The sequence below is a fragment of the Trichoplusia ni genome, chromosome 16 (genome assembly GCF_003590095.1).
Source record: "Trichoplusia ni isolate ovarian cell line Hi5 chromosome 16, tn1, whole genome shotgun sequence".
Classification (NCBI taxonomy): domain Eukaryota; kingdom Metazoa; phylum Arthropoda; class Insecta; order Lepidoptera; family Noctuidae; genus Trichoplusia; species Trichoplusia ni.
Window position 1 is genome coordinate 258,396 of NC_039493.1, and position 13,046 is coordinate 271,441.

Sequence of the window (13,046 nt, forward strand, 5' to 3'; positions counted from 1 at the left end):
CCTGAAGTATATTAACCTTTTCTTATGGCGCCAGTATAAATTCCTCATTGTTACGCTTACTTTAAAGTCGTCCCTTTTAATGTTCTTGGCACAGTATGAAGACAATTTTAATGATTACACACTTTCTCTAATGATAAAGGTCGGGTCACAACAATTAGCATGGCACTATCTGTCACGGAGCCAACTGCTGGTTTCATGTCAAGCCTTAAATCCCACTAGGAACGTCTCACTTAATTAGACAATTTATAATTAACAATAGAATTGTAGAAGTAAAAAGTTAAGTACTGTGCCCGGACGTTAATATTACACAATTATAAATTGTCACACCTAAATTCCTCATTCCGGTCCCAACTTTTAATTTTAGACTAGTAATGATTGTTACTTGGCAATTAAACAATTATTTTTATAACGATAGCCATAACGTAACTACATCTCATCGTTTGTAATTTTAATATGTATAAAAAGGTACAGTAACACCGACCTAAAAACTACCAACATTATAAAATTAAAAATCTAATAAAACAAAAAAAACATCACTCGTAAAGTACGACACGAAATGATTTAATCAGGCACGCAAACTCAGTTTTGCTGTAAAACTGTTGGATTTATAATGGAATCTTTACTGTGAATAGCCTAAAGCGTCGAAACAATGACCTTACCTCGTCAAACGGGGCAGGGTGTTGTATCGCAAAGTTTAGGTCGGAGCTGCAAGCTCCCGCGCCGGGGAACGACGTGCGACGCGCACCTGACACCAACATCGTATGAGTTCGTAACTCCGTATGGTGCACAGTTCTCACTAGCCACAGCTCCCTACTGCACAGATTATGAGCATTACTTAACAGATAAGATAACGTATGACACATAGCTAATGTAAGTTGCGAACTTACAACGATTGGTTATTGTTATACGAGTTGATTGATTAAAATATCCACGAACTTTGATTTATCGTGGGAATCATGTAGCTGATTTTTATTATATTTATTAGGATATAATATAGATTTAATTAATATTGATCAATATTGGTACTTTTTTAGCGAATTACTACACGTTCCATAAGTGAAATTAGTAATTTCAGAGATTGTTTTTCAGAAAATAAATACAGCCGTATTCAATTATCACAGATATTTTTAAAAAATATAAAGAAACTTCCGAGTAATTGTAAAATAATGCCTGAGTGCACGTAATTGAAAATTAATAAGATCTAGCAGACATGTTTGTGTTCATTTGGGACTTTGACAAACAATTCTAAAATCAGCGTTCCGTTCACCCTCTGCGATTATTCGTTTGAAAATTCACAATACTGTGCTTTCACTAGCAGGACGCAAGCGGGCTAAAATAACGTAATTTAAACTATTACGAAGCTATGTACCCTAACACGTTCCTTGTCTAGTATGTTGATATGTAAACATAGATACTACACAAACAACATTATGCAACTGCGTTACATTCACTCTCAAATCGGATTAAAACTTACTAGGTACTGCATAAATGTTTACCATAACAAACACGATACGTAGTCATATTTACGCGCACATAACATAATATTTGATGTAGTAAATCCTTGTCCCAAAAATTATACACACATGTTACTGTTTGTCTATATTACCTAGAAAGCCTTGGAGAGGGTCCATATTATGCTGGGATATTTGCACTTATTGAAACTTATCGTCGTTCAAAATCAAGTATTTGTAAGAAAATAACATCTGGATGGACATTGGTGTTTCGAACGTTCGTCCTTTCAACAAATTGTGTTTTGAATATTGAAATCCTCATGTTGACCTCACTAGTTTGTGTTAGCTTATATTTCACAATACACTCTATTAGTACAAGATTATGGGTAATCTACATCATAACAACTTTGATAACAGCCGATTTAACTAGGATTAAACTTATGAAATCAAAACATTCCACTATAAATATCAATAGACTTCACAGATACATTTCGCGTGGATAAACTACTCAATAAGCCTAACAATCAGAATTAAGTTTATCAAATAAGCATCAAAATTCTCTCATTAACCTTCAACTTATCGTCGAAACACTAAACCTTATCATGATTACGTCAGCAACGAAGACATACCTAAAATCTATCACAATAAACATTATTGTTTATCGAACACTTTGCCAAACATTGGGGCTTCAAACATTACAAATGATTTCACGATTATGTGTTACATTCTTCACGAAATCCAATAGAAAGAAAGTGTCGTTGGGATTACAGAATGATTTAGCAGACTGTGTCATTGCATTGTGTTAATCTGACGCTATTTAATCGGCCATTAACACTTGATAAACGGACGATACTCAACGCCAATAACCGGATTTAACCAGGATCGAGGGTCTATTTTCATTTTACATAGTTTTAAGAAGCATGGTTCTAAACATCTGTTAGGGAAACTTTTTCGTCACAGGAAGCTTGCAGTCTGTATCATGAGACCGGGGCAAAAAGTCCAGTCGTGGGTGATCCCAAAAGTATTGGCAATTTTCCAAAGTACACCCCGCAATGCTAATTACAGTATATTCACGTGCTACAAACGCTTCATTCTTAGCTCAAAACAGAAGTTACACTCTTCTGAACTCTTCTAGAAATTAGGGTACAATTAGCCAGCCTTGATAACATTACAATCCTCATGCGAAGAACTGAAATACTACATCAATGATGAAATTATAGTGAAATTTCGTTATTACAACTTTATTATAAATAGTTGCGAAAATCTCTGAATCATTCGGACAGTGGATTCCGAGAAAATTTATGTGTCACAAACCTCTTCAAGTGATTTTCCACTAACCTAAAGAGGGTACGAAAATAACAATAGGTATTCAAAGAAAAACAATGGTCCTCATTTGCTCTAAGGAGTTTAGAACTCAAGTGTAAGAACGACGTCTATTTGTATGTGTATACCTGCCTTATGAAATCACTAGAAAATTTCTTGTTAACAAAGAGGTTTTTTTACATTTATTGCTTTTATCAAATAAACTATATATATTTGTATCTCAAGCGCCTGTATTCTTTGAAATGAATAAATATGACGTACTAAAACAATGATCCTAATGGACAACAATTTTAGCGATTCCGATAACATCGTCTGGTTGCTGAACACAAACCTGCCGTCACGTACCTGCATTGATTTTAAAGCAGTTGGCTCGCATAGCAACCCTGCTTACAACGAAATTTACAAACAAATATACAGTTAATCAGAAGAGTTTATTTTCGTTCTGTTTATTGAGGAATGGGTGTGTGTACCATGCCATTAATTCGAAGCTCAGAAATAGAACCGGTAGTATCGATCAAAGCTAGATTTTAGTGAAAATAACTGAAGGTCTTGTTGATGCAGAACGAATCCAAACAAACTGATGGATGATTGAAATATACTTTAGTAATATAGACTAAACAGAATAACCAGGAAGCGCCGCAAATTTTACCGAAATAACATGCCAATCAACTTCTTTCTAAATATTATCTATAAACACCATCTAAAATTAATTTTATATCAGATTTTTTGTTTAATTGCGGTTCTGTAGCTTTAATTTAATGAACTAGAATAGTTTTTTCATCAGCCAGGATGCACAGAACCCACCTCTAGCGAAACCCAGTTAAAAAAGAGTTAACATGTATTTAATATAGGCTTGCAATCTCCTATCCATCCAAGTGTCAACTTTACGATACCAAGTTTATTGCCTGAGGCGGTACCGGGCACCTCACCACACACCTGTACTGCTACGGCTCAAACCCACGAATAGCAACAGCATTTAACGTTTCAAATGGCATGGAAATACTGGCATCGCTCTAAACAATAATAGTCATCAGTCTTTATAGACTTTACGTACAACACGCCATAACAGAAAACAATATTACTTTGAATCTACTTCGAGATTGCTACATCATACACATTCAACGTGTCTATTTATAGCTTCCAAAACAATACAACTACATAATGTAATGCTATCTATGATAAAGCTAATGTTTTTTTCAGTACTATTTAGTGTATCACTGAATAATAAGTCTCTCTATCTAATTTGAATGTTGTTGCTTTATCTAATATATATTTTCATTTCAGATTAGGTGTGTGTCGCATTTAACAGTTTTAAAACACGAAAAACAGGCACACGTTATTACCATGCTAATCAAATATTTCAATAGGATCGAAACACGTGTTGATCCGAAGGTTAAATATCTAAGGTCAAGTACTAAGCATTGTACAGGGCCACTTGAATAGTGATCGTAGGTTTTCGTAGGGCGTTTACTTAATCTTGTTACAGCTAAACTGAGTGCATAGTGAGATTGTTTTCTAAATTATTTATTCGAAAAGTCAGTCTTTAAAGAACAGACTTTCCAGAAAATAACATTTTTAAAACACGCCTACTAGAGATATATCGGGAGGTCTCCTCTTCAATATTACTTAAGTTTCATTTCGCCTTAAGCCTCCGATAAAATGTTCGAACTTCAAAGTAATATTATATTTTACCTCTTCAACTTTATTAGAGGACTTGGCTGACACATTAAGGTTATGTTGAAAGGTCAAGGTTACTCGAACACGCATTTATCCTCAAGTTTACCGACTTCCTGAACAATGAGGAATCGCCGGCAATGTTGTGTAGTTAGGATATGAGTACATCCGGACATTCATGTACGCGGAGCACCTTACAAAGTGATCCTAATAATATTAGCCGCTACGAAATGATCGAAGTTCTCAACATAATGATGTGGTGAATAATGTTTAATATGTAAATGGTGGTGTCCCGCTGGTAGTCTAAGTTTAGACCAGCATCGCGTGTGGATGGCGAAGCAAGCGAGCCGCTGAATAAAGCCTGAATATTTTATAGCGGACACTGACGCAGGTGCATGTATGACATGTATACTAGCTTTTGGGTTAGAAACAGCTACACATTGATGACATGCTAAAAAATGTACGACTGAATAGGGAACTTACATGGAATTAGTTCTACGTAGAGCTAAAACATTACGTAGACTTACGTAAATTTACGAGGGGTTTCCAAACATTTATTTCAATCTAATTATTCGGTTGTGAAAGGTAAACTAAAGTTTTAATCTAAAGTAACAGTCATGTGGGTACAATTGTGTTAAAATACAAAAGAGCTTTACAAAATGCAAATACAGTAGAGGGGCGAGAAGTAAAACGAAAATTTATAAGGGTTGGAAGCGAAGTATAAAACGCCCACGTAACGAACGCCCACGTCGCGGCGTCGTGGCGACTACGCCGACTCTACATTATTTAAAATACCTCCTGCAAATTCGTCGGCCAATATTACACGGAAAACTACGCTTTATTCTTTTCGTATTACTAAAGAGACGAGAATTAAGACTCAAGTCTCAACGTAATGTAAGTGAAGCTTAAGGAAGATTCACGAAGATATCGTCTGTCTCAAGGTTGGTCCCGGATTGCCGCAGTGCGATTCCCGTCTCCCGATAAATCAACCTCAAGGTCAGAGTGGGACGTGCTGAATACGCGTTCCTTAACTTATGAAGCAACGAATTCGGGAGATAAAGTTCCCTCATTACGCGATATTGGAAACTTTCATTGACGTCACAGTTAAAGGGAAAATTCGTTGGAATGTGTAATCACTTTTCAGATATTCAATGAACAAATATGTACACAGATCTTTTTTTATCGATTATTTAATCTGCTTTATCATCAGAAACTCAGACACCGTAGAGGCTGTCAACTAAATTTGCTCGAGTAACCTCACATTTTGCATTTCCTAAATATCGTATTTCCTTACTTATAGCAGTAACTACGTTAACCTAATCTGTTTCAGTGCGTCACCGATACACGTGGATCGACCTCACGCTACTACGAAGGTAAATGTTTAGCAAAAACTATGAGAAAATCCTAACCATACCCGCTACGCATTAAGTACTTGAATACCTACATAACGTAACAGCAAGTGTAAGATTTAGAAACGCATTTAATTACTTACAATGGTTTACTTTTAAATTATAATGCATAATTACGAGTAATAATTGTTTAAGTGTTCAACAAGATAATTTAATTTGTTAACTGAATTGAATTGAATCTCTAGAAAAATAATACGATATTCGATAAAGCAAAACTGAAATTAGCATAAAGTAAGTATTTTCGGAGAAAACTCCTTGAATCGCGTACTAGACGTTACCAATAAACACCCACGCGTAGTAAATTAATATTCAAGAGTATTTTTAATGAATCATCTAGACGAAATATAATCACACACAAGTGCTTTCATTAATGATTCATTGCTTGCCTGAACAGAATGCCTTCGTAGGAAAATGTAAGTAGGTAATATCTAAAAGGATCTATTAAATAATTTATCAAAGTTTTACTATGAATTAACACGAGTATTTAAGAATGACTCACCTCTTAGTTCGTGACCTACGAACTTACGATCAGCCGAACTAGTAAAGTTTTGGTAGGTTAAAAAAGATTATCAATATTTGCAGATAATATAACAATGCGAAATTACTTTTATAGATAGAAAATGCATACTTAATTAATTATTTAATGAACTTCTCAGTGTTGATACGATGTTTCATGTTCATCGGTAAATATGTACATTTAAGTACGGGTAACGGACTTGTGAACGCTTACTAATATCTACGAATGTAACTTTGTTGTGATTGAGTGTAAAATGATTTCATTCAATTTCATTGACACATCTTCTTTATTGCTATATTACTTAGAATCGAGAGGCAAGTGCTAATATTTATATAACGAATGAATTCTGTAATTTACGCTAATTAAGTTCGTTTTCCTTCGGTAGTTATTTACGAGTTAATCGTAAATACACATTAGTAGAAGTATTTAGTAAGATCTGAGAGAAAAGAGATTTACGCGTTGATGTGAGTGAATGTTGTACAGCCAAAACCATGCTGTTTATTTAAAATCCGTAAACCAGATGTATCGGCAGAATACAAAGAAATAATAAATGGATTAGGCTGCTTATAGAACGTACATGTTTGTGTAGTGTAGGTAAACGAAATATTTTACCTTTATTTTAGCTGCTATCAAAAAGCGTTATCGTTAACATTACCAGGAAAGTGTTCAAATTATAGCATGACGTTCATGTAGATATTTCACGTATTTTTAGCAATAACTAGGCACCAATTAGTTTGCCGATAAACATAAAATATGTTAGATAAAATAACTTTTCAATCTACGTTGTTTATTTAACCTTTGTTGTGATTGGAGGTGGTTGTCCACCCAATGTCAAGTGTAGTGGAGGGTCGAAGTACGTACAGGCCTTGGCCTCGGGCCCCGCTGCTCCGTGGCTCGGGGTGCGTAGGGGGTTAGCGTCACGCAGTGGATGACGTCATCGCTGAGGCGCCCCCATTGTCATGCGCCCTCGCCCTACAGACTACGCGTCGCCCCACTAACACCCAGCTTAATTCAACCGTCCTATTCATAACTATTATCTTTGGCTAACTTCGACTGCTGATAAAAGGCCTTTGGCTAGCAAGGACTAAACGTAGGATGAAAATGTGGATGCTAACTGTAGGAATAGATAATATTATCTAGAAAAAGAGATTATTGCCAAGACAAATCCTACGCATGCTGAACTGCACTTCACTCATTTCAGAGGTAAAATTAATAATATTTTTGAAATATGAATTTAAACTGCTAGTAGGTTAACTGGCAAGATGTTTCACGCCGCACGTGTGAATTTAGCTATTTCTGTTTTAACCATAGACTTACGAAAAGAGAAAATGCTCGTATCTTCATTTACACTACGAGGTTGAACGTAAATATTAGTATTGTAGCTCAACCGTATTTTGCATGCTCCTATTTTTGTTATAATAATAAATCGCACGTGTTAGCATAATTTATCGGAAAAAGATCCCGAAAACAGCCATCGTTGTGACGTAAGAATCTAGTGGAAAATTTACTTCAGTTTCAATTAGAATCAACAGTTATACTCAAATACTTTATTATTACTGATAGTGATAACGATCGTAAATTGATTATATTATCAGAAAAATAAATAAATTGTGTTTGTAGTACAAAGGCAAAAGTGATGTATTAGTAGTCAACATAGCTTAACAACTCTAGCATTTTTTGCAATTACAATGAAAGATGTGAGCCAAAAATATGCACATTATTTAGGGACATCTTAAAATAAACAGACACGTTTTCGCTTTACGTTTCTATCACGCCGCTTGTGAACACGAAAACATTTTACTCCTTATATCATGTTCACACTTCGTCAAATATTTTCGAAACATTTCTTTATTACCGTGCGAATTCATGTCAAGCAACGTAAATCCATAACAAGTATCGGATTGCCTGTCACACCTGAAATTATCATTGTGATTTTCGCAAAATATCATAATATTATGACATTTTTATTTAATAGTAATAAGAATCCCGTGCGACAATTAACGATTACGAATTGCAATGTCGAAGAACCGAGAAGGTGCCAGAAGTGCAACAGTCTTGTGCTTACGTATGGTGATGTAGATGTATGTGGGGTGTGGTGTTGATCTGTCTTACATGATTGAATATATTATACGCATGCCGTCGAACTTTGACTTTCTTTTGGCATGTGTCGATACTTAGCTGATGTCGCACGACACTTGGCATTGTTCCAAAGAAATGTAATAAATAGCGATCGTTGGCCGGCGCCAGGTCGCTATTATATTATAAATATATCGAGATCGAAGTATGCATAAGAATGCCGTTAACGCAATTTTACACACATGTCACCATTCATGATATAATTAAGTAAAGGTTTTTGTCCAATATTATTTAGTACTCAATACTCAATACTCAATACATTTATTGCATTCCACAATGTGAACTTAGGTGGTAGGTACACAAGATACATTAGTTTTGGAGCATTGTGGGCCCTGTCGGGCATAACAAAAATAAGAATTTGGAGAAGGGCTATTAATAACATTTTCAGTTTTACAAATTAATAATAATATAGGTAAAGTATTTCTACAATTCTTATCTACATTTGGTTTTGGTATTCATATCTACATTTCTATGAATTTAAATTATAAATATATTTTATTATTATTCTATATAAATTAACACTATTTATTTATTTCTGTTTTAATTATTTACTTTATCACTTAAATATTCTTTTATACTATAATAACATTTTTGGATGAGGAATTGTTTTAAATTGTTTATAAATATGTTACATTTCTGTTCATTTTTAATTTTATCTGGTAATTTATTGTATATTTTGACTGACATTACTAAAGTACTTGTAGAGTGTATTGTCAGCTTAGACCCTGGTAGGTTTAGCCTGTTTTTGTGTCGCAGTGTATAGTTAGTTTGTATGTGTTCGCGTGTAGTGAAGAGTTTTTGATTATGTCTAACGAATTTGCATATTTCTAAGATATATATGGAGGGAAGGGTTAGAATTTTATGTTCTTTAAAAAAGGGTTTGCAGCTGTCTGTGTTTTCTATGTTAGCTAATATTCTAATAAGTCGTTTTTGTAGTATGAAAAGTGTGGATGCGTCTGTACTATTACCCCATAGTATAACGCCGTAGTTTAACCATGCGTTTGCATAGGCATAATACGTAACCAGAGCAGTAGAGAGATTTGTTGCTTTTTTAATTTCACGGAGGGCATAGGCGAATTTTGATAACTTTGACCTGATCTTTTTAATATGTGATTTCCAGTTTATATTTGTATCTATAGATAAGCCGAGTAGGTTGAATTCTTTAACAGTTTCTATTTCAGCATTATTGTAATTAAATTTTATTTCTAAAGGAGTTTTCTGATGTGGATAGAAGGACATAATTTTAGTTTTATTAAAATTTAACTCTAGGTTGTGTTCTGTCATCCAAGTTACTATTTTGTCGAGTATACTTGTAAGCTTTTTAGTGAGGTTAGTATTGTCTTGACAAGAAGTTAGTACTGAGATATCGTCGGCAAACAAAACACATGACTCATTTATGATCGAAGGGAGGTCATTTATATAGATAATAAATAAGAGGCATCCAATTACACTCCCTTGGGGTATTGAGGCGTTAATTTGCTTGCTATCCGACCGAACGTGTTGTATTTCTTTTGTATGTTCGTTGTAAAATTCTATTTCGACTTGGTGTTCTCTATTTTCCAAATATGATTTGAACCATTGGTAAGATTTTCCGCGGATACCTATTCCTTGTAGCTTATTAAGTAGAATATCGAATTGTACTTTATCGTAAGCTTTTGTCATGTCTAGCAACATACCAACAGCGTATTGTTTCCTATCGATTATGTTAATAGCTTCCTGGATAAAATTATATACTGCTAGAACTGTAGAGTGATTTTTCCGGAAACCATTTTGGGATTCATTAAAAATTTTATATTTTTCACAAAAAGAATAAACGCGATTACACATCACTTTCTCGAATACTTTTGAGGCTGTGGGTAAGAGGGCAATAGGGCGATAGTTTGAGGGGTCGGTTTGTGAGTCTTTTTTGTGGATTGGCTTTATAATGGCTTTTTTTAGGTAGTTCGGAAACCTTCCTTCTTCAAATGACTGATTGATTAGCAAGTAGAATGGAAGGGTAAGCTCTTCTGCACACTGTTTGACTAGAGTTGGAGGTATTTCATCTATTCCGTAGCTGTTTTTGTTTTTAAGGTTTTTTAATATTAAATTTATTTCATCGGGACCTACTGCACTAAGGAACATGGTATTTTCTGTGCGATGGATCACAGGGGTTGTTCGAGGTTTGTTTGCAGGGTTTTGGGTATTATTTTCTCCGATAGACGCAAAGAAGTTATTAAATATGTCTGCTGCTTGCTTTGGGTCCGAGATAGCATTGTCGTTTAGGTGAAGTGTTATGTTTTTCTTTACTTTTTTAATGTTTTTATTCGTTTGTGCGTTTCGTTTTATTATTCGATATCATTAATTTATTTATATAATGTAGTTTTTTAGCTTTATTTACAATTTGTTTTAGGATTTTTGCATATATTTTATAATGTTGTTTAATTAAGAGGTTGTTTGTTTTTGTGGACAGTATTTTTTCTAGTCTTTTATTTTTACAGGAAATTTTGATGCCTTTAGTTAGCCAATGTTTTTTATAGTTTGTCTTTAGCTTTAATTTTGTTTTTGGCATGGATTTATTAAGTATGTCCGTAAGTTTAGTATTAAATGATTCATAGTTTTCATCTATGGTCTTACCGGGTTTTATTATATCGTGCCATTTTATTTCTTTTAAATTAGATTTGAATCGCTGTGTGTTTTTACTATTGAACAGTCTCTTTTCCACACACCAGACTATCTGTTTAGTTTGCCGGGGTACAGCTAAGTGTAAAATTGTACTACTGTGATCAGAAAACCCTAACTCTTTGACTATGGCATGTGATCTAATGTTCGTATTAGTAAATATTAAGTCTAGACACGTTGAGGTGGTTTGGGTCACTCGTGTTGGTGTTTTTATACGTTGTACAAAGTTAAATTCTAACATGAGATCTAAAAATTGGTTTGTTTTTAAGTTACTATCTAATACATTTATATTAAAATCTCCTCCTATAACAATATTAAGTCTGGGGTTTTTCTTATTTAAATATTCTAGCAATTGTTTTAATTGTTTATAAAATATAGCTTCCTCTCTCCTATTCCAGTAAATAATTATTAATAATAAATTTTCTAATCGTAATTCTATTGCACACACTTCTATTATATATTCAACTGACAAGTCTGTTATATCACTTCTCTCTAAGTATTCTATATGTTCTTGTAGAAGTATACAGACGCCTCCACCAGCATGAGTTTTTCGGCAGAATGAAGCTGCAATCTTGTAGTCACTAAAATTTATTAGGTCCTGTCTTTCTTTTGATAGCCAGGTTTCCGATACACATATAGCATGGTATTTTGGTGCCTGTTGAATGAAGTCCTCCAATAAGTGTTGTTTATTGAATAGGCTTTGGACATTTTGAAATAATATTCTAAATTGTTGGTCTTTGTTTTCGAGGGGTTCTGCTTCTATCTCCTGTGTCAGTGAAGCGGCGAAAAAAATTGTTTGTGGTGGTTTGAGAAGATGATAGGTCTGTGTGGTCTTGTGTATTCCATTTATTTGTGTTTATTTGGCTGTCGGTTGTATTATCTGTATTTTTCGTAATTTTTCCATTGATGAATAGTTGATTATCGCGGATGACTGCATGAAGTCCTTGCTTTCTGGCTTTCAACATTTCTTCGCGCAACAATTTCCTATCTCTTCGTGCTTCATCATCTAAGAATTCCGATAAAGATAGTCTAGTGCCTTGAAAGACGTAGCTGTTTTCCTTTAGATACGATACCATCCTTTTGCTTAATATTTCTATCACTAATGGTCGGTTTTTCGAGCTTCGTTTGCCAATCCTATAGGTTTCCTCGATGTACCCCATCAGGTCAATGTTCATAAATTCACGAAAAAGGGCGATTAATCTCATGTGTAGGTTATTCACAGATTCCTTATATTCATCAAATCCATATAATACTATTTTCTTAGAATAGCTTTCAGTACAATTCTTTTGGTAAGTGTTTGTTCTTTGTTGTTTCTTCAAGTTCTCTATTTCAGTTTTTAACTTTTCATTTTCAGTTTTTAAATTATCTATTTCTGTGTTTACATGTTGTATGTCTATTTTCCTCTCTTCATTTTGACTTTGTAAGCAACTGGTTTCGCGTTCAAAATCTTGTCTTAACTTTGATATGGCCTTGTTTATCTCTGTTTGGATAGTATTCTGTAATTCGGTGATAATTTCTCTATTGTTTTCTTTTAATCGGAACATTATCATTTCGCCTATGTTCTGCAGTGTTAGTTCTGTTTGTGTTTGTGTAATGGATTGAGGTGTTTTACCTCCATCTTGCATGTTTATTGTGTCACCCAGTAGGCTTAGATCCAAGGAACAGATTGTATCATTCATAGGTTTTGTTGTTCTCCTAATTGTGACGTTATTTATTTCCGGTGGTGAGGTTATTGGGCGTTCATCATATTCTTGCGGGCGTATGGGTGTGTTAATGTTGCCTCGCTTAGGTATTTTGCAGTAACAAGCTAAGCAATTCCACGTTTCGATGAGTAATGACGCATGAAACACAAAACAGTTCACCTTGAACGCTTAACGT

General features: G+C 34.3%; 1 protein-coding gene across 3 annotated transcripts in view; it reads right to left on the minus strand.

Moving 5' to 3' along the window:
• Nucleotides 1-13,046, minus strand: part of LOC113501901 (inositol hexakisphosphate kinase 2) — a 43,871-nt gene that overhangs the window by 18,026 nt on the left and 12,799 nt on the right. The window contains exon 1 of one of the 3 annotated variants that reach the window (XM_026883206.1): nt 660-891. The exons of the other annotated variants lie outside the window; for them this stretch is intronic. Within the exon in view, the coding sequence (XP_026739007.1) occupies nt 660-863 (204 nt within the window). The 5' untranslated portion in view covers nt 864-891. Of the gene's footprint in view, nt 1-659; nt 892-13,046 lie in introns of those variants that run through there. 3 annotated transcript variants of the gene reach the window in all.